At 42.0% G+C, this 22,567-nt stretch overlaps 3 protein-coding genes across 7 annotated transcripts in view; 2 read left to right on the top strand and 1 right to left on the bottom strand.

Moving 5' to 3' along the window:
• Nucleotides 1-3,223: 3,223 nt before the first annotated feature.
• anpepb.1 (alanyl (membrane) aminopeptidase b, tandem duplicate 1) lies at nucleotides 3,224-11,854 on the top strand. The gene is made up of 20 exons (XM_058396416.1): nucleotides 3,224-3,857; nucleotides 4,143-4,285; nucleotides 4,524-4,663; nucleotides 4,757-4,883; nucleotides 5,079-5,233; nucleotides 5,660-5,773; nucleotides 5,912-6,055; nucleotides 6,285-6,350; nucleotides 6,857-6,922; nucleotides 7,290-7,462; nucleotides 7,555-7,631; nucleotides 7,885-8,018; nucleotides 8,790-8,845; nucleotides 9,017-9,164; nucleotides 9,245-9,336; nucleotides 9,544-9,654; nucleotides 9,980-10,147; nucleotides 10,728-10,868; nucleotides 11,003-11,084; nucleotides 11,485-11,854. Exons 1-20 carry the CDS (start codon nucleotides 3,271-3,273, stop codon nucleotides 11,638-11,640), a joined length of 2,880 nt encoding a protein of 959 aa, XP_058252399.1. The 5' UTR covers nucleotides 3,224-3,270; the 3' UTR covers nucleotides 11,641-11,854.
• A 1,039-nt stretch (nucleotides 11,855-12,893) lies between these two features.
• LOC131358223 (aminopeptidase N-like) overlaps nucleotides 12,894-22,567 on the top strand; it is a 17,948-nt gene continuing 8,274 nt past the window's right edge. Inside the window, exons 1-3 of one of the 3 annotated variants that reach the window (XM_058397815.1) lie at nucleotides 12,894-12,953; nucleotides 13,041-13,643; nucleotides 15,017-15,174. In XM_058397815.1, the coding sequence (XP_058253798.1) occupies nucleotides 13,126-13,643; nucleotides 15,017-15,174 (676 nt within the window). In that variant the 5' untranslated portion in view covers nucleotides 12,894-12,953; nucleotides 13,041-13,125. Of the gene's footprint in view, nucleotides 13,644-15,016; nucleotides 15,175-22,567 lie in introns of all 3 variants that reach the window. The other 2 variants (XM_058397816.1, XM_058397814.1) reach the window with 2 other exon arrangements.
• Nucleotides 21,154-22,567, bottom strand: part of cdk10 (cyclin dependent kinase 10) — an 8,591-nt gene continuing 7,177 nt past the window's right edge. The window contains exons 13-14 of one of the 3 annotated variants that reach the window (XR_009205359.1): nucleotides 21,459-22,145; nucleotides 21,154-21,356 (exon numbers count right to left, since the gene is read on the bottom strand). Coding sequence is in view for 1 of the 3 variants with exons in the window: in XM_058397813.1 (XP_058253796.1) it covers nucleotides 22,033-22,145 (113 nt within the window). In the remaining 2 variants the exon portion in view is untranslated. Of the gene's footprint in view, nucleotides 22,146-22,567 lie in introns of all 3 variants that reach the window. The other 2 variants (XR_009205360.1, XM_058397813.1) reach the window with 2 other exon arrangements.

Genomic DNA, 22,567 nt, shown 5'->3' with positions numbered 1-22,567 from the left:
CCTCTGCATTTATGATCTCACTCCGATATCTTTACAGATAAGCAACTATCAAAGGTCACGCTATCAGATAAAAATGTTCAGACTTTCTCGTAACGTCCATCATAAACCGATTTATCCGGGGTGTTTTTTGTTAGTCACCGACACAAGGACACGGAGGACATCTTCAGTGCAAATCTCGAGTTTGTTACGAAACAGAATTTTAATATGAATGTGTCATCCCTCATCCTAGACCTCATTCAAGTTTGCTCTAGATGACGATTCCTCAAATTCCTAGAATTCCTGAACAATTGAATAAACCATTAAAACTAAACACAAATAAAAAGTTTTTGTTCATTTTTGAGGCTTAAAACCGAGGAATTTATTTACAATAATTAAACAATGATATTTGCTGGTGGTGGTGAAGACTTTTATTAATTCATGTCCACTAACAGCTAATTATAAAACTATTAATAATAAACAATAAATAATAGATTTAACGATTTTACGGAATTTTGAATTGAAGTCAAAAGCTCTATGAGGGACATAATAAATGCTGTGCTTTTATTATAATGTGCATAAATTCAATGAACTATTAAAACTGATTTTGGGACCGATTTTCATTCATCACTTACTGAGAGCTTCCAGAAACGTGATTGAAAGACACACCAGCTTGTAGCATGAGACTGAACACACACCAGGTACTACACACACTGAGAGCTGAGTGTGTGTCAGGCGAAGCCCCCTAAAGCTAACATCAATTTAGTAGACAGAACACAGGCATGGGTTACATGTCAGCCTGGTTGCCTCTGCCAGGAGGTCGAGAATCAGCTCAAAAGCAAAAGGACCGTCAAAAGACGACGAACCGAAACAGAACTCAGTCCTGAGCGCTTGTTATGTCACACATCAAGGATATAAAGATTTCATTTGAATACTTTTGTCACCTTTGGGCTCCTCAAACAGGTCCTGCTACAACCTGAGTGACTTGTCACAGACCAGGAGGCTGTGAAGAAATCATTAACACGGTTATAAGATAAAGAATGACGAGGAAGATGAGAAGAACAGAGGAAAGCAGCACACACTCTCACTTTCTGGAAAAGTCATTACTGTGACATTATCCTCATCACTGTGATGTAACGCCTCTTCTCTTTTTTTTTCATCCCGGTGTGTTAATAGATAAGATGAAGGATGCTAGATAAAGCAACAATAGCTACGTCAGAGAGCGAGGGTTTTATGGACTATTTTAGACAATTATTCATTCAAATTGAAGCACCGTAAAAGCTGATCATTCATCAGGAGACATTTCATGAACTTTGCACGGCACATTGTCTGACATTTTCTATGAAAAGAAAGTTATTTCAGCGCTGTGCACACGACTTTATTTCAACTCCAAACAAATCCAGAGGGAAATTCATGCAACTAAAATCCTTCTCTGAGGCACTTTCTTACCTCCTCCTGGTATTGAGAGGGCTGCCCTGTTTTTCCTACGAGCTTTACTTTACTGAGGAACCTTGGAATCTGGAGGAATTTCTGATTTTCTAAATCGCCATCATCGTAACAGGATCAAAATCGGAAAGTGTTTTAAATAAGAGATCACAAAATAAAATAATAAATAAATACATAAACAAACAAACAAATAAATAAATAAAAAACAATGGCAGGTGGAATTAAAAAATAAAATCATAATAAATAAATAAATAAATAAATAAATAAATAAATAAATAAATAAATAAATAAATAAATAAAGTTTGATAAATCCTTAAATCAAAAATTTTCTTGAATGATAAATGTGGTTTCTATTTATTGCAAATTTTAAATGAAGAAAATGTAAAAATTAAATGAAATATCTGCTACAGTGTTTTCACGGTTTTTCAGTGGTCCACTGGCTATCAAGTGCTTAATGCTAGGAACTGAAAGTTCTTGGGATGTTGTACTGCTCCAAAAGCTCAGTGAGATGTCCAGCACCAAACCCTTCAGAACCTGATACATCATTAGCTATGTAGTTGATTTGAAATTTGAGGATGCAGGTTAATGTGAACAAAATTAGAGAAACGTGATCAGACTTTGTTTTGATTTGGTTCACCTGCACCTATCCATTAGGTCCAAACTGGTCACTTTGTATTGTATGTTTATTCACAGTAGCCCGTTGGTTGCTTTGTGCAAACTATTGGCCCCCAGACCCATTGCAGGTTGGTCATTTACTACTTTAACCAGTGCTTTTCCAAAAAACTGTGATGTAAACTGAATCCTGACTGGGAAAAAAATGCTGTACACTATATGATGTTTGACTTGAACATATCTCTCAGTGTCATTGTTGAATCAGCTCTTCTCTTCTGGAAAGTTTTCCACTAGATGTTGGATTGTGGCTCTGTGGGTTTGTGTTCATTCAGCTACAAGAGCATTAGTGAGATCAGACTCTGATGTTGGGATGCTGAGGAGACTTCAGTTCCAGTTCATCCCGAAGGTGTTGAGTGGGGTTGAGTCAGAGTCAGGGCTCTGTGCAGGACACTCGAGATGTTCCACTTTCTCCAACCTTCACCTCCACACCATGTCTTCGGAGTCAAAATGACTTTATTGCTGCAAAATACAAAGACATCGCATTCACAAGTCTGAATCCAATCTGTGCTGACACTTTGGGGAAGAGCCCACTTTTAGATAGCTGGACTTAAGCCTGAAACAGGTACCAGAACTGAACCTAAAACAGGTAACAGGTCACCAGATCAGAGCCTGAGAAAGGTAACAGAATTGAAGCAGGGTATAAAAAAGGTACTGAAAAGGACTGGATCAGGGATCGAGATATCTAAAACAACCAGAACTTGCAGAACATGTGATGACAGAGAAAGACCAAGGAGTGAGGCAGGTAAAAGAATCAGACAAGGACCTGACACAAGTTACACAATCATATCAAAAGCCAGAAACAGGCAACAGAATTGGACCAGTGCCTGTGACTATTCAGTATTCAGTGTCAACCTCAACTAAGTTCTGAAACAGTTGATCAAATATTAGATCATTTCATGTAAGCGTAAAGCAGAGAGTTCTTTCTCAATTTAGTTGTTAATTCTCTTTTCACCTGACTCATCAAATTTCTGTTAACATTTCAGAGTGACACTCTTCCTCCTCCTCCAAACAGCCGGTGTGACTGCCAGATGCCCTCTGAACCCGTGGCTTTAGTGCTTTCTGTGTGCTAATAGATAATTTATTAAATGTTCTGGGAGGAGGAACCTCTGAATAAAAAGGAGTGCAGACGTTGCCTCCACTTGCTCCCACTGTCAGTTTGCAGCACATCTGTTCATCATGGGGAAAGGGTTCTACATTAGCAAAACAGTGGGGATCGTCGGGATCGTGCTGGGCGCTGGAGCCGTGGCCACCATCATCGCTCTCTCTGTCGTTTACTCTCAAGAAAAATCCAGAAACAAAGAAATAGAGGTGAAACCCACTGAAGGAACGACAACCACAAACCAGCCAACCACACCAGCATCCAACGAACCATGGGACAGGTTTCGTCTCCCTGACACTCTTATCCCAGATTCTTACGATGTCACGTTATGGCCGCGTCTCAAACCGAATGCTGACGGCGTCCACATCTTCACGGGAAACTCCAGCGTGGTGTTCAAGTGTGTGAAAGAGACGGATCTTATCCTGATTCACGCCAACAAGCTGTTCCTGACCTCTAAGGCCACACTGAGAACGCTCAATGGCTCTCCTGCGCCGTCCATCACGTCCGAAAAGACCGTCAACAAAACCCAGTATTTTGTGTTTCACTTGGGCGAGAAATTAAAAGTAGGAGAGTGGTACAAACTCCACACTGAGTTCCAAGGGGAACTTGCAAATGACCTGGGAGGATTTTACCGGAGCGAGTATGACGTAAATGGCGTTAAGAAGTAAGCTTTTTTTCTGTTTAGAATTCTTCAGATGTATAAAGCTTAGACTGGGAGACGAGGGAAGACATTCGTTTAGATGAATCTTAGAATTTTTCCAAACCTTTTCATTCCTTTTGTCTTATGTATGTTTAACGTGTTCCTTAAAATTGAGTTAATTGTATTTGTTTAACATTATTATACTTTTAATTTACTACAATCTCCTAATTCTAGATGCCTTCTGTATTTTGCTGCCACTGCTGGTTCTGTAGTTTTTTAGGTAACTACATTCTTGTATATATTTTTTAGGGTGGTGGCCACCACACAGATGCAGCCCACAGATGCCCGGAAAGCCTTCCCTTGTTTTGATGAACCTGCAATGAAAGCTACTTTTAATATCACTCTTCTCCATGAACCAGGGACCATCGCACTATCCAACGGCCAGGAAATTGGTAAAAAAAAAAAGATTTTATAACTTGTAGCCCACGTCATGAGCTCAGTAACAGTGAGTGCTAGTGTTTATGTGAATATTATGAAGTTTGAGGTTCTTCTGAAGTTCTGAACAAATACAAGATATGGTTATATGCTTAGAATTTCTCCAGACATCTCAGGTGATCAGGGTGTATGTGATCAGTAGATGTGATGTAGATTAGTTCTTCACAAATTCATGTTTTTCACCTCTTTCCTCAGAGTCAGTTGAAGTTGTTGAAGGCGGTGAGAAGCTCAATAGAACACGATTCGAACCTACCAGGAGAATGTCCACATACTTGCTGGCGTTTATCGTCAGTGATTTTAAATCAATTGAGAACAGAACGGAAAACGATATTTCGGTAACTGAATCTTCCCTTACACTAATTTGGTTTATTTTACGGTTAATGTTATGCGAATCAGCAGGAACTATGTTTCACTTTTTTGCTGCACAGATTCGTATTTTTGCCCGTGAGGAGGCCATCAACGATGGACACGGACAGTACGCACTGAACATCACGGGCAAGATCCTAAAATTCTTCGAAGATTATTATAAAGTCCCTTATCCACTCACCAAATCAGGTGAGAGATATTGACAGGCTGGTTAATAAACACAGACCGCCGTTAATCTGTCCATGAATTAACTTCAGCATTGATTTGTAAACTCTTCACTAGTGATGGATAATATGATAATATCTTTCTGCAACCTGTGAGTTTATTGTCTATAACTAATCCCTTAGAATAACGTATATGCTGATGTTGAAATGTTGTGTGTAGATCAGGTGGCTCTGCCTGACTTCAACGCCGGTGCGATGGAGAACTGGGGTTTGATCACCTACAGAGAAACCGCTCTGCTCTACGACAGTGAAGTGTCCTCTAATGGGAATAAAGAGCGAGTCGCCACCATCATCGCTCATGAACTCGCACACATGGTACATCCTGTACTTTTCACCCTGCCTACAGTTCACTATACCACTCAGGGCAATAAAGTTGTAAATAAAATTAGCTTTTACTCACTAAACTAGATTTCTTCCTCTTAATGATGGTATACAGAGGCAGTACAGATGCAAGTGGCTTTTGAGAAAACTTTACAAAGATTACAAAACAAAAACGACAGGCATTTAGACAAAGAGCTGATGTTCCACAATGTAGTGAAATGTGAAAGGTGGGTTAGCCGTCGATGCTAAGTCTAATTAAAGTGTCAATTTATCAGATCAGGGTGTGGTGAGGATGTAGTCAGGCTGTGATCAGGCTGTGTCCAGGCTGTGGTCAGGGCAGAAGTGCACTAGGATGAAACAGCAATCTGGAACTGTAATAAAAACAGTGGAATTGTTTCTCCTTCTCGTTGTCTCTCTCAGTGGTTTGGGAACCTTGTTACTATCAAATGGTGGAACGATCTCTGGCTGAACGAAGGATTCGCCTCCTACGTCGAATATCTTGGAGCTGACAATGCAGAGCCTAACTGGAATATTGTAAGTAATTTATTCATTTATTAAAACTCAGGACCAGGAGTCTGTGTGCAATTCTGAAACCTGTTATTAGTTTATTAGCCCAATACTGTGTTCTGATTGGCTGATAGTATCTAACATTACTTCTTTTTCCCCCATCAGACAGACCTGATCGTACTGAACGACGTGCACAGAGTTTTCGCTGTGGATGCTCTGGCCTCCTCCCACCCGCTGTCCTCTAAAGAAGACGAAGTCCTGAGACCAGAGCAGATCAGTGAGGTGTTCGATGCCATCTCCTACAGCAAGGTAACACTCATCAACCAACCCTGATACTTAACCCAACCCCTTGGCTTAACCCCACCCCTCAGTCTAACCCCATCCTTTAGCCTAACACCAACCCTCAGCCTAACCCCACCCCTCAGCTTAACCATCTTAACAATTTTTTACTTATTTACAATCATGTTTCTATAATGTACTCTATCTATGTATAATGTGTGTGTGTGTGTGTGTGTGTGTGTGTGATTTCTGCCTCTAGGGGGCGTCAGTGTTGAGGATGCTCTCAGATTTCCTGAGTGAACCCGTTTTTGTGCAGGGACTCACTGTAGGTTCCAGCTTTTCTTTTCTTCTTTATTTACATACAACACAAGCAAATGAAAGCTTCTCACGTTTGAATGTATTTTAATTTCTGATAGCATGGGTTATTGTAGCTAACACTGGGAGCTAACAGGCTATAACATCATATTAGACTTACGGGTTAGTGGTTCTACAGTAAGTCAAGCATCTTCAGCTAATAATAAATACAGCTAATCAGTGTCTTAGCTGATCAATAGAAAAATCTGAATAACTATAGACCCTTCAGTAAACATTTCATTGTCGCATACTTTTGAAACGTTATGTTCTTAATGCACTCACGTGCTGGAGGAGCATCTATCACACAAAATCTACCAAGTGGCTACACTACATCAAGGCTAACTGCAAAACTGAACTAGGAATTACACAACACAACAATCTACACACAGCTGTGAACAATGTTCAGGGGGTGGAGCCAAATCATGCAAGTGTTTATGACGAATACAGAATGATTTTATTATTACTTCTTCTTTCCAGAGCTACCTCAATCACTTCCAGTTCGAGAACACAGTGTACACAGACCTTTGGGATCATCTCCAGCAGGTCAGATGTTCCACTCTGCAGTTTTTATTACAGTAAAGAGCCGATATAAAAAATGGTAGAAAATATTCAAGAAAATGAATCAATACCTTCTGACCAATCAGAATCCAGGATTTAAGAGTGCTTTGGTGAGAAATGAAACCCACTTGTAGGAGAAAGTGTTCTTTAAGGGTTCTTCATTAGTTGACCGAGACTTGTAGCTTTCGAAAAGCTTCAGTTCCCTGCTAGAGAAGTAGTCTAAACTCTGCAGGTTCTACAGCGAGCATGTTAGAGGTTCACCAGAGGAACAACCAGGAAGTGTATTTTGCAGTTTATTGTAACGGAGCTCGCACTGTGTGGTGTTTAATCTCTGGTGTTTAATCTTTTTCAGGCTGTAGTTGACTCTGGAACGAAGATCCCTAGGACCGTAAGTGAAATCATGGACCGCTGGGTTCTTCAGATGGGTTTCCCAGTGGTGACAATTGACACGGTGACGGGAGCGATCACTCAAAACCACTTCCTCCTCGATCCTGAGTCTTTCGTGGAGCGACCATCTCCTTTCAAGTAGGTTGGCTCTCAAATGAATCATAACTCCTCAGATGTGAGATTGAACCCTGAATTTGTAAACCAGATGTGCGATTTTTATTTTTATTTAGATATGAGTGGATTGTTCCAATACAATGGATGAAAACTGAATTTAAGCAGGAAATCTACTGGCTGATGACCAAAAACGGTAAGCAACAGAATCAGATTAAACATGCTGCTTATAAAACACTGAGAACAGATTTAGCAACCCCTTCCCCTTTAATCACGCCCTTTCAACCCCTTTTCCCTCTCACCGTGCCCCTTCAACCCCTTCCCCTCTGCCATATGCCTGGTGTTTGGTGTGATAGAGGTGTCTGGAGCTGACCGATTATTAAAATGGCTAGTGAATGAAGTCTTAATGCAGCACTTTGGATGATTAAATGATTTGAACATCTTTTTAGCTCAAAACGACATGATGAAAATGGTGGGCTCTGATTGGCTGGTGGCCAACCTCGACGTTTCGGGATACTACAGAGTCAACTACGACATGGGGAACTGGAAGAAGCTGCTGGATGTTCTCCAGAGCAATCATAAGGTACCAACAATAGCAGAAAACTTCCTCTAAAGCCAACACCAACAAACACTGTGAGCATGTTTCGAATGTTCTCCACCATTTTTACCAGTTGACTGGAGCACTCCGCTTGTTGGCTCCATGTAGATGGAACGTGTAAATGTTTGCTTGTTTATTTACTGTTTGATGAAAATGTTGGTGTGTGATTGTGAAGTTTGGTGTTTGTTGGTGCCAGTGTTCTGTAGTAACCAATACCAAAACACATGACAGAGAACACACGCTGACCACTGGCGTTCCCTCAGGGAAATGTCCAAGCATCCTGACACAGGATATTGCTGTTTTTGGGAGAACACTGACAAACCTTTCAGAGATTTTTTGGTATTTTCTGGATGTTGGTGTTGGTTAGTGTTGACGACGGTGTTGGTGGCTCAGTGGTAGGTTCCTCCTTGCGGAAGGCCTGGGTTTGATTCCAGCCACTGTATGCAGTGCTGGTCCCAAGCCCAGATAAAAATGGGAGGGTTGCATCAGGAAGGGTATCCAGCGTAAAACCTGTGCCAAGTTGTTGGACCAGTTGGTCCACTGTGGTGACCCCTCACACATAGAGAGCAGCCGAAAGATCAACAACAAGGTGTTGGTTATTGCTTTCTTTCAGTCTTCCTTCCTTTCTTTCTTTCTTAGTGTTGAAAGAAATTAACGTGAGAATGATTTTTTTTCTCTACTGTTTTTTCATGGAGCTCCAGCAGGTTGAAATAAGCTTCTCAGTGACACTGAATCAATGTTTTTTTTCTTCTCCAGAACATTCGTGTGATTAACCGAGCTCAGATTATAGACGATGCTTTCAATCTTGCTAGGTGAGTGCTGTAAAGCTTTCGATTTCAGATCCATTTGATACACAGTTTAAATCCATCAGTTCGCTCCTCTGTGTTTAATTCGTTAGCATCGTTAATGCCATCAATCAGCCAATCAAATCTCACTCTACTGCACTGATATACTGATAAAGAGGGATATTTGTTTGTCATCAGGGCGAGAATTATTTCGACCACACTGGCTCTAAACACTACACTCTATTTATCAAACGAGAGAGACTACATGCCCTGGGAGTCCGCTCTGGACAATCTGGATTATTTCTACCTCATGTTCGATCGCACGGATATTTACGGATTATTGCAGGTCAGTTTACATGCTGCACTATGTGTGTGTGTGTGTGTGTGTTGATGTTGAGCTGATCATGTGATGTCTGTTTCCTTCAGTCTTACACAAAGAAGCAAGTGGAGGGACTTTTCCAGTACTTTAAAATCATCACTAAGAACTTTACCGAGATTCCCGACAGCCACATGGATCAGTGAGTCTCTGTGACTTCCACTTTTAATACAAATGTTATAGAATTATTAGTTTAAAATGTCTAGGCTTTTATGAATTAAGTTTGAAATCTCTGCTCTGTCAAAAAGCCGCCATACTTTCAGTCACTTGGCATTTTGGTATATATATCACAATCCTCTACACTGTGTCCTGTTGCTCAGGGGAGTGTGTGTGTGTGTGTGTGTTCCAGGTATAATGAAGTGAACGCTCTGCGCGTGGGCTGCAACTCTGGAATAGACGAGTGCAAAACTCTTGTAACGAACTGGTTTGAAGAGTGGAGAAATAACTCAGATATCAACCCGTGAGTCTGATCATGATCATTATTATATAGTTTTTTTCTATCTATCTATCTATCTATCTATCTATCTATCTATCTATCTTTCTTTCTGTCAGTCTTCCTTCCTTCCTTCCTTCCTTCCTTCCAGGGAAACAACAGCACATCATTCTGCACATCGGGTTTTTTAGTAAAATTTTAATAAAAGTTCCAGTTTCTTTACTGATGTTAATTTTCTCATTATTTTCTGTAAGTATAAGTTTAAAGTGTGATAAACTCTGACACTCAGTACTTCTGACTGAGACGTAGGAGTGTGTGAATATTCTGACTCTCCTCACACTCTGTCCTTCAGGATCCACCCTAACCTGCGCTCCACGGTGTACTGCCAGGCCATCGCTGCAGGGGGCGTCACACAGTGGGACTTCGCCTGGTCCATGTTTCAGAAAGCCACCATCGCCACCGAGGCCGAGAAACTGAGAGCCGCCATGGCGTGCAGCACCACACCCTGGATCCTCAACCGGTAACAAAAATCATTTATTAAACAACAACCGGAAACTTTAAACCAAACCAAGAATAACATATAAGACCACGGGCAGGTAACGAGGGGATTAGTCAAAGACACAGCCAGGACGACAGTGCTGAACACCATCTCCACCACCATCACCTCTACCTCCTCCATCTACACCAACACCACCACCACCTCCATCACCAACACCACCTCCACCAACACCACCAACACCATCACCACCATCACCACCACCACCTCCATCACCACCTCCATCACCACCACCACCACCTCCATCACCACCTCCATCACCACCACCACCACCACCACCTCCATCACCACCTCCATCACCAGCTCCATCACCACCACCACCATCATCACCTCCACCATCACCACCATCACCACCATCACCACCTCCATCACCGCCAACACCACCTCCATCACGACCAACACCTCCACCACCTCCTTCACCACCAACACCACCACCTCCTCCACCACCACCATCACCACCAACACCACCACCACACTACAGGTTGACAGGTTGACTACAGGTGTTCCTATTAAAGTGACCAGTGAGTATATTTGTCCGTTGCAGGTATCTGACCTACACACTGGACCCTAAAAAGATCCGTAAACAAGATGCAACGTCTACCATCATCTACGTGGCGAATAACGTGGTGGGTCAGCCGCTAGCGTGGGACTTCATCAGAGCGAACTGGGAGTACATCTACAGAGAGTGCGTCTCCTACACTGAATCACACTCCTCTTCCTCTTCATTACACTGCTCTGAAAACAAACAAACAAACAAATAAACAAATAAAACAGTAACATAAACACCTGGACTGTAACAATGTGTGTTTCTGTGTGCAGGTACGGCGGAGGATCCTTCTCCTTCGCTAACTTAATCAACGGTGTCACAAAACGCTTCTCTACTGAGTTCGAGCTCAAACAGGTACAAACACACACACACACACAAACACACACACATTTGTATACACACAAACACACATGCGCACACACACAAACACATGCACACACACACAAACACACACGCACACAAACAGACACACACACAAATACGCAAGTATGTACACACACATAAAAACACACAAATACACATGTATGTACACACACACACATGCACACACACGCACACAAACAGACACACACAAATACACAAGTATGTACACACACACATGCACACACACATGCACACAAACAGACACACACACAAATACACACGTATGTACACACACATAAAAACACACACACAAAACACACACACACACACACACACACACACTGCACATCCCCAAGTCTTCTGAATCTCTTTCTTCTGTTTGATGTTACAGTTGGAACAGTTTAGAAAAGATAATGAACACATCGGATTCGGTTCTGGTTCCATGGCCATTGAGCAGTCCATCGAGAGGACCAAGGCCAACATCAAGTGGCGCTCACAGAACCAGGCCGAGGTGAAATCATGGCTGGAAGGAGCTGTTAAATTATAAACATACATATACACACACACACACACACACACACACACACAGGTAAATGAGACAAATCTATTTGTCACATGCTTTTTTATCCTGCGATCATCTTTATCGCTAATTTTATCTTATTTTTTTTATATTAAATATTTTAAATAAATGACTTTTGTGTGAAATGAATGATGCATTAAGCCATCATTTCTTTCTGCTGTGGAATAAAACAAAACAATTATTCTTAATCTTTTCTGTGTATCGGTGTATTTATTTCCCCATAATCACGTGACTGAAGACGCAAATAAAGTATGTTTATAAAATTAATTTGATATTATTTCTATTTTATTTCATAGATTTTATATTCTATAAAGTCTCATGAAATTCATGTTCTGCTCTGTTCAGCGCTCAGGAAATGCTGTGATATTTTTTACATCATGAATCAATTCCATAGGAATTTCTTTATTGTTTACTGTTTATTATACCTGGGCCTGTTGTTGTTGCTGTGTTTAAGTCAGAGCACAGAAATCTCACACACACACACACACACACACACACACTGCACATCCCCAGTTCTGAAAAATGTAATTATTGTTTATTATTATTATTATTATTATTCAGAGCTCAGAAATGACACACACATGTACCCACATACGTACACACACACACACACACACACACACACACACACACACACACACACACACTGTACGTCGCCAGCTCTCAGGAAATGCCATGATATTTTTTACATCATTAATCAATGGGGATTTTTCTTTATTGTTTATTGTTTATTCTTAATCCCAGGCCTGTTGTTGTTGCTGTGTTTAAGTCAGAGCTCAGAAATGATTTATTTTAGCAATATTTAAGAGAAGAAGTGTCTTACAGCATGTATAGCAGTGTTATAGTACTAAGACAAATAATAATAATAATAATAATAATAATAATCAATAAATACATCACACACACACACTAAGAGTGAATAATGTCCTCACAGAAATACGTGTAATATTGATATTAATTCGTAAATAAAGTTATGACTAAACAAGTTCTGAGACTAACATGGGGTCACTTCACTGACCCTCTGATAAGACACTAAACTGAACTGATCTTTGAAGGTATAAATTGTTGTTTAATGTTGTTCTGTCGGCTTCTCCCTGTTCGGGGTCGCCATAGTGGATCATTTAGTCCGCATGTTTCGATCTGGCACAGGTTGGCACGCCGGATGCCCTTCCTGACACGACCCTCCCATTTAATCCGGGCTGGTCAGTGAGAACTGGTCAGTGGCTGGGTTAGCACCCTGCCCGGGAATCGAAACCAGGACCCGGCAATGAGAGCGCGAGGTGTGTTTGTGTTCGAGTTACACACACACACACACACACACACACACACGCATAAATCATGTTTATTATGTGCTTCTGATGCTGCAGTGAGTTATTCCCACAGACGCTGATGTGCTGAGCGACAGAGACAGAAGTTAAACCTCCAGACTCCAGTGTCGCGTCTGAGTCGAAAATGGACAGATGTCACGTCAGTACCATGTGCATCATCTGCACCGTCGTGTCCGTCATGTCCCTGTCCATCATCGTCGGTCTGTGGACGTTCCAGTTTCTTTCTTTTTCCGAACAGACGAGATCTCGCACCGCTCGGTCGGACGGCTGCCCTACTCCTGAATGTCCACTTCTTCCCGTTTCTTACGAGGTCAAGTCATGGCCGGACGCTGAAGGTCTCCACATCTTCACAGGAAACTCCAGCGTGGTGTTCGAGTGTGTGAAGGAGACGGATCTCATCCTGATTCACGCCAACAAGCTGAACCTGACCTCTGAGGCCACGCTGAGCACGCTCCATGGCTCTCCTGCGCCGTCCATCAAGTCCACCAACAAAACCGCCGGCGAGTCCCGGTGTCTCGCTTTCTACCTGAGCGGGAAATTAAAAGCAGGAGAGCGGTACCGACTCCACGCCGGGTTCAGAGCAGAACTGACTGAACATCTGGGAGGATTTTACAGGAAGGAGTACCAACATGGAGTTAAGAAGTAAGTTTTTTTTTTTTCCCATTCTGAATGATTTCAAGAAAGTGGTATGAAGCTGAGACGCGTGACTCTTTTACAGCTTTTAGCTCTCGTCTGTAAACATCTGTATTAAAATATCCGTGAAGGTAAACATCTATATAAAATATCTGTGAAGGTAAACATCTGTATAAAATATCTGTAAATATCTGTAAAGGTAAACATCTGTATAAAATATCTGTGAAGGTAAACATCTGTATAAAATATCTGTAAATATCTGTAAAGGTAAACATCTGTATTAAAATATCCGTGAAGGTAAACATCTATATAAAATATCTGTGAAGGTAAACATCTGTATAAAATATCTGTAAATATCTGTAAAGGTAAACATCTGTATAAAATATCTGTGAAGGTAAACATCTGTATAAAATATCTGTGAAGGTAAACATCTGTATTAAAATATCCGTGAAGGTAAACATCTATATAAAATATCTGTGAAGGTAAACATCTCTATAAAATATCTGTAAATATCTGTAAAGGTAAACATCTGTATAAAATATCTGTGAAGGTAAACATCTGTATAAAATATCTGTGAAGGTAAACATCTGTATAAAATATCTGTAAATATCTGTAAAGGTAAACATCTGTATTAAAATATCCGTGAAGGTAAACATCTGTATTAAAATATCCGTGAAGGTAAACATCTGTATTAAAATATCTGTCAAGGTAAACATCTGTATTAAAATATCTGTAAATATCTGTAAAGGTAAACATCTGTATTAAAATATCTGTGAAGGTAAACATCTGTATAAAATATCTGTAAATATCTGTAAAGGTAAACATCTGTATAAAATATCCGTGAAGGTAAACATCTGTATAAAATATCTGTAAATATCTGTAAAGGTAAACATCTGTATAAAATATAGATGAAGGTAAACATCTGTATAAAATATCTGTAAATATCTGTAAAGGTAAACATCTGTATAAAATATAGATGAAGGTAAACATCTGTATAAAATATCTGTGAAGGTAAACATCTGTATAAAAGAAGGTGAGGAAAAGAACAGAAATCAGCGTGAATCAAACCATCACTTCATTACAAAAAAGTGTTATCAGAAGCTGAAGCTGATCATGGAGTGTTCCAGTAAACAGTACAGAGTCATGATTTATAGATGTGTCAGTGCAGGCAGACATCAGGACGGCGTGTGTAAATCAGAAATATTTCGCTTGTGCCAAAAACAGGAACTGCTGAGAGCGAGGTCGTGGGAATTGTTTGTGTATGTGTGTGTGTGAGCAGCATCAGAGTGAGCCTTCAGACATGAACACAAGTTCCTTTAAAGGTTTAACAATGTTTAAGTTAAATACAAATAAATACAATAAATGTGTTGTGTTATTAACAGGACTGTGGTCTCCAGGTCGAGGCGTCACACACAACCAACACACACTAACACACACACACCTGGGATGTTCCTGTGCTGCGACGAGACGAAGACGAAACCCGAGTCCCATATCAGCCTCCTGCAGGAGCGAGGAACTGTCACTAATGCAGAGCAGATCGGTATTTACACCTCTGTACAGTTCACTCAACAACCACTGACATCAGGATCACAATCACACACACACACTAATACACACTGTCACACACCAACACACCCTTATATACAGTCACACACCAATACACACCGTCACAAGCCTTCACACAATAATACATACTAATACACACCAACACACACTTATACACACTGTCACACCACACACCAACACACATTAATACACATGTTTATTTTAATGTTCCTGTCCTTTACCCAATCACATTTATGTAATATTGATTTTTATCTAATTTGTCAATTCACCAACATGCTGAACTGTAAGCATTAAAGAGAAAGAATCAGAACAAATCATCATCTTTTTTTATTATTATTATTTATTAAACACATTTCATGTAACTAGTATCTCGAACCTTTTGTACAGAAAATATTGTTTGTTATTGATGGGCAGAGTTAAGATTAGGTAACTTTTAGCACAAAAAAGTTTTCCCTAAAGTGAGTGTGTGTGGTTTGTCTATATGTGTGACCCTGTGATGGACTGGTGACCTGTCCAGGGTGTACCCCTACCTTTCACCCAATGTGTGCTGGGATAGGCTCCAGCAGACCCCTGTGAACCTAATTAGGAATTAAGCAGGTATAGAAAATGGATGGATGGATGGAAGGAAGTTTTCCCTAACATTCCTTAAAGAAGTTCACTTCCAGAACAAAAATCTACAAATAATTTCCTCACCCCCTGGTCATCCAAGATGTTCATGTCTTTCCTTCTTCAGTCGTAATAAAATGATGTTATTTGAGGAAAATATTTTAGGATTTTTCTCCATATAGTGGGCCGCAAGTTTGACCGTCCTGAATGCAGATTAAATGCAGCTTCAAAGAGCTCTAAACAATCCCAACCCAGGAAGAAGGCTCTTATCTAGCCAAACCATCGGCCATTTTCTTATAAAAATAAAAAAAAACTGTACACTTTTTAGCCACACAAGCTCGTCTAGCACTAGTGACATAGACGGAGCTACAAACCCAGTGTTTACAGAGCGGACGTGAAGAAAGACATGAACATCTTGGATGACGAGGGGGTGAGGAAATTATTTGTAGATTTTGTAGGGTCAAACAAACACACAACCTCCTGATCACCAGGTCAAACAAACACACAACCTCCTGATCACCAGAGGGTCAAACAAACACACAACCTCCTGATCACCAGGTCAAACAAACACACAACCTCCTGATCACCAGTTTAATGTTGTGTGATTAGTTTACTGTGTTAACTGTGTGGACTCAGTTTGTCTCAGCTTGTCCCCTAAAGGGCAGTGTACATGCCCTAAGGTCTACTGGTCAGTCAGCTGGCAGTTGAAAGGATCTGGACTCGGACCGGGTCAGATTACCATTCAGGGATTTTCACTTCATGTTGGATTTCAGGGTTTCAACGCAGGTGGAGCGAAAATGTAATAAATACACAAGTGTAACATCATCAGTGTGTATGTGTGTATAAGTGGGTGATGGTATGTGACAGTGTGTGTGTGTGTGTATAAGAGGGTGATGGTATGTGACAGTGTGTGTGTGTGTGTATAAGTGGGTGATGGTATGTGACAGTGTGTGTGTGTGTGTATAAGTGGGTGATGGTATGTGACAGTGTGTGTGTGTGTGTATAAGTGGGTGATGGTATGTGACAGTGTGTGTGTGTGTATAAGAGGGTGATGGTATGTGACAGTGTGTGTGTGTGTGTATAAGTGGGTGATGGTATGTGACAGTGTGTGTGTGTGTATAAGTGGGTGTTGGTGTGTGACAGTGTGTATAAGTGGGTGATGGTATGTGACAGTGTGTATAAGTGGGTGATGGTGTGTGACAGTGTGTATAAGTGGGTGTTGGTGTGTGACAGTGTGTATAAGTGGGTGTTGGTGTGTGACAGTGTGTATAAGTGGGTGTTGGTGTGTGACAGTGTGTATAAGTGGGTGTTGGTGTGTGACAGTGTGTATAAGTGGGTGATGGTGTGTGACAGTGTGTATGTGTGTGACAGTGTGTATAAGTGGGTGTTGGTGTGTGACAGTGTGTATAAGTGGGTGTTGGTGTGTGACAGTGTGTATAAGTGGGTGTTGGTGTGTGACAGTGTGTATAAGTGGGTGTTGGTGTGTGACAGTGTGTATAAGTGGGTGTTGGTGTGTGACAGTGTGTATAAGTGGGTGTTGGTGTGTGACAGTGTGTATAAGTGGGTGTTGGTGTGTGACAGTGTGTATAAGTGGGTGTTGGTGTGTGACAGTGTGTATGTGTCTGACAGTGTGTGACAGTGTGTATGTGTGTGACAGTGTGTATAAGTGGGTGTTGGTGTGTGACAGTGTGTATGTGTGTGACAGTGTGTGACAGTGTGTATGTGTGTGACAGTGTGTATAAGTGGGTGTTGGTGTGTGACAGTGTGTATAAGTGGGTGATGGTGTGTGACAGTGTGTATAAGTGGGTGTTGGTGTGTGACAGTGTGTATGTGTGTGACAGTGTGTGACAGTGTGTATGTGTGTGACAGTGTGTATAAGTGGGTGTTGGTGTGTGACAGTGTGTATGTGTGTGACAGTGTGTATAAGTGGGTGTTGGTGTGTGACAGTGTGTATAAGTGGGTGATGGTGTGTGACAGTGTGTATAAGTGGGTGATGGTGTGTGACAGTGTGTATAAGTGGGTGATGGTGTGTGACAGTGTGTATAAGTGGGTGTTGGTGTGTGACAGTGTGTATAAGTGGGTGATGGTGTGTGACAGTGTGTATAAGTGGGTGATGGTATGTGACAGTGTGTATAAGTGGGTGTTGGTGTGTGACAGTGTGTATAAGTGGGTGTTGGTGTGTGACAGTGTGTATAAGTGGGTGTTGGTGTGTGACAGTGTGTATAAGTGGGTGTTGGTGTGTGACAGTGTGTATAAGTGGGTGATGGTGTGTGACAGTGTGTATAAGTGGGTGATGGTGTGTGACAGTGTGTATAAGTGGGTGTTGGTGTGTGACAGTGTGTATAAGTGGGTGATGGTGTGTGACAGTGTGTATAAGTGGGTGTTGGTGTGTGACAGTGTGTATAAGTGGGTGTTGGTGTGTGACAGTGTGTATAAGTGGGTGTTGGTGTGTGACAGTGTGTATAAGTGGGTGATGGTGTGTGACAGTGTGTATAAGTGGGTGTTGGTGTGTGACAGTGTGTATAAGTGGGTGATGGTGTGTGACAGTGTGTATAAGTGGGTGACGGTGTGTGACAGTGTGTATGTGTGTGACAGTGTGTATGTGTGTGACAGTGTGTATAAGTGGGTGTTGGTGTGTGACAGTGTGTATAGTGACAGTGTGTATGTGTGTGACAGTGTGTATAAGTGGGTGTTGGTGTGTGACAGTGTGTATAAGTGGGTGTTGGTGTGTGACAGTGTGTATAAGTGGGTGTTGGTGTGTGACAGTGTGTATAAGTGGGTGTTGGTGTGTGACAGTGTGTATAAGTGGGTGTTGGTGTGTGACAGTGTGTATAAGTGGGTGTTGGTGTGTGACAGTGTGTATAAGTGGGTGTTGGTGTGTGACAGTGTGTATAAGTGGGTGTTGGTGTGTGACAGTGTGTATAAGTGGGTGTTGGTGTGTGACAGTGTGTATAAGTGGGTGTTGGTGTGTGACAGTGTGTATAAGTGGGTGATGGTGTGTGACAGTGTGTATAAGTGGGTGATGGTGTGTGACAGTGTGTATAAGTGGGTGATGGTGTGTGACAGTGTGTATAAGTGGGTGATGGTGTGTGACAGTGTGTATAAGTGGGTGATGGTGTGTGACAGTGTGTATAAGTGGGTGATGGTGTGTGACAGTGTGTATAAGTGGGTGATGGTGTGTGACAGTGTGTATAAGTGGGTGATGGTGTGTGACAGTGTGTATAAGTGGGTGATGGTGTGTGACAGTGTGTATAAGTGGGTGATGGTGTGTGACAGTGTGTATAAGTGGGTGATGGTGTGTGACAGTGTGTATAAGTGGGTGATGGTGTGTGACAGTGTGTATAAGTGGGTGTTGGTGTGTGACAGTGTGTATAAGTGGGTGATGGTGTGTGACAGTGTGTATAAGTGGGTGATGGTGTGTGACAGTGTGTATAAGTGGGTGATGGTGTGTGACAGTGTGTATAAGTGGGTGATGGTGTGTGACAGTGTGTATAAGTGGGTGATGGTGTGTGACAGTGTGTATAAGTGGGTGATGGTATGTGACAGTGTGTATAAGTGGGTGTTGGTGTGTGACAGTGTGTATAAGTGGGTGATGGTGTGTGACAGTGTGTATAAGTGGGTGTTGGTGTGTGACAGTGTGTATAAGTGGGTGATGGTGTGTGACAGTGTGTATAAGTGGGTGATGGTGTGTGACAGTGTGTATAAGTGGGTGATGGTGTGTGACAGTGTGTATAAGTGGGTGTTGGTGTGTGACAGTGTGTATAAGTGGGTGATGGTGTGTGACAGTGTGTATAAGTGGGTGATGGTGTGTGACAGTGTGTATAAGTGGGTGATGGTGTGTGACAGTGTGTATAAGTGGGTGTTGGTGTGTGACAGTGTGTATAAGTGGGTGATGGTGTGTGACAGTGTGTATAAGTGGGTGTTGGTGTGTGACAGTGTGTATAAGTGGGTGATGGTGTGTGACAGTGTGTATGTGTGTGACGGTGTGTGACAGTGTGTATGTGTGTGACAGTGTGTATGTGTGTGACAGTGTGTATAAGTGGGTGTTGGTGTGTGACAGTGTATATAAGTGGGTGTTGGTGTGTGACAGTGTGTATAAGTGGGTGTTGGTGTGTGACAGTGTGTATAAGTGGGTGTTGGTGTGTGACAGTGTGTATAAGTGGGTGTTGGTGTGTGACAGTGTGTATAAGTGGGTGATGGTGTGTGACAGTGTGTATAAGTGGGTGATGGTGTGTGACAGTGTGTATAAGTGGGTGTTGGTGTGTGACAGTGTGTATAAGTGGGTGATGGTGTGTGACAGTGTGTATAAGTGGGTGATGGTGTGTGACAGTGTGTATAAGTGGGTGATGGTGTGTGACAGTGTGTATAAGTGGGTGTTGGTGTGTGACAGTGTGTATAAGTGGGTGATGGTGTGTGACAGTGTGTATGTGTGTGACAGTGTGTATGTGTGTGACAGTGTGTATAAGTGGGTGATGGTGTGTGACAGTGTGTATGTGTGTGACAGTGTGTGACAGTGTGTATGTGTGTGACAGTGTGTATAAGTGGGTGTTGGTGTGTGACAGTGTGTATAAGTGGGTGTTGGTGTGTGACAGTGTGTATAAGTGGGTGTTGGTGTGTGACAGTGTGTATAAGTGGGTGTTGGTGTGTGACAGTGTGTATAAGTGGGTGTTGGTGTGTGACAGTGTGTATGTGTGTGACAGTGTGTATAAGTGGGTGTTGGTGTGTGACAGTGTGTATAAGTGGGTGTTGGTGTGTGACAGTGTGTATAAGTGGGTGTTGGTGTGTGACAGTGTGTATAAGTGGGTGTTGGTGTGTGACAGTGTGTATAAGTGGGTGATGGTGTGTGACAGTGTGTATAAGTGGGTGATGGTGTGTGACTGTGTATGTGTGTGACAGTGTGTGACAGTGTGTATGTGTGTGACAGTGTGTATAAGTGGGTGTTGGTGTGTGACAGTGTGTATAAGTGGGTGTTGGTGTGTGACAGTGTGTATAAGTGGGTGTTGGTGTGTGACAGTGTGTATGTGTGTGACAGTGTGTATAAGTGGGTGTTGGTGTGTGACAGTGTGTATAAGTGGGTGTTGGTGTGTGACAGTGTGTATGTGTGTGACAGTGTGTATAAGTGGGTGTTGGTGTGTGACAGTGTGTATAAGTGGGTGTTGGTGTGTGACAGTGTGTATAAGTGGGTGATGGTGTGTGACAGTGTGTATAAGTGGGTGATGGTGTGTGACAGTGTGTATAAGTGGGTGATGGTGTGTGACAGTGTGTATAAGTGGGTGTTGGTGTGTGACAGTGTGTATAAGTGGGTGTTGGTGTGTGACAGTGTGTATAAGTGGGTGATGGTGTGTGACAGTGTGTAAGAGAGAAATGAGAATGTGAATGAGAGAAAAATAAGATTTTACTGAGAAGAAACAATTTAAAACAAACAAAACGCTATCAACACACAACCTCCTGATCACCAGGGGGTCAAACAAACACACAACCTCCTGATCACCAGGGGGTCAAACAAACACACAACCTCCTGATCACCAGGGGGTCAAACAAACACACAACCTCCTGATCACCAGGGGGTCAAACAAACACACAACCTCCTGATCACCAGGTCAAACAAACACACAACCTCCTGATCACCAGAGGGTCAAACAAACACACAACCTCCTGATCACCAGGTCAAACAAACACACAACCTCCTGATCACCAGAGGGTCAAAAACACACAACCTCCTGATCACCAGGTCAAACAAACACACAACCTCCTGATCACCAGTTTAATGTTGTGTGATTAGTTTACTGTGTTAACTGTGTGGACTCAGTTTGTCTCAGCTTGTCCCCTAAAGGGCAGTGTACATGCCCTAAGGTCTACTGGTCAGTCAGCTGACAGTTGAGAGGATCTGGACTCGGACCGGGACAGATTACCATTCAGGGATTTTCACTTCATGTTGGATTTCAGGGTTTCAACGCAGGTGGAGCGAAAATGTAATAAATACACAAGTGTAACATCATACACTGAGGTACAAACTGAGACACTGTGTAAGCATTAATTACCAACACACACACACACACACACACACACACTGCACTGGACCTGTCTCAGGTGTGCAGCAGAAGCTCTAATCTCTGGTTAACACATATCACTTCCTTCTGATTGGCTGTTAAGAGTGAGAAGGTGCTTCCTTCTGATTGGCTCCTGGCTGCATGATTATAGTTCTTTTTTGATTGGGTGTCGAGGATCAGGATGCAAGGGAGTGGCCCGGTTTGCTCCGTTTTGATTGGCTCTCGGCAATAGGCCCCGCCCGTTTGTTCCGATGGTGAGGGAAGGTGGGCATGAGCTCTGGTTCACATGCTGCAAATAGACACACACACACAAAATCATCATCACCACCACACAGACAAACACAAAATCATCATCATCACAGACACACAAAATCATCATCACACAGACACAAAATCATCATCACCACCACACAGATACACACAAAAATCATCATCACACAGACACAAAATCATCACCACAGACACACAAAATCCATCATCACAGACACACAAAATCATCACCACACAGACACACAAAATCATCACCATCACAGACACACAAAATCATCATCACAGACACACAAAATCATCACCATCACAGACACACAAAATCATCATCACAGACACACAAAATCATCACCATCACAGACACACAAAATCATCATCACACAGACACACAAAATCATCATCATCATCACAGACACACAAAATCATCATCATCACAGACACAAA

This window comes from Hemibagrus wyckioides, linkage group LG08 (assembly GCF_019097595.1).
Source record: "Hemibagrus wyckioides isolate EC202008001 linkage group LG08, SWU_Hwy_1.0, whole genome shotgun sequence".
NCBI lineage: Eukaryota > Metazoa > Chordata > Actinopteri > Siluriformes > Bagridae > Hemibagrus > Hemibagrus wyckioides.
The sequence above is the reverse complement of the archived record's forward strand: the minus strand, read 5'-3'. Positions and strand labels throughout refer to the sequence as shown.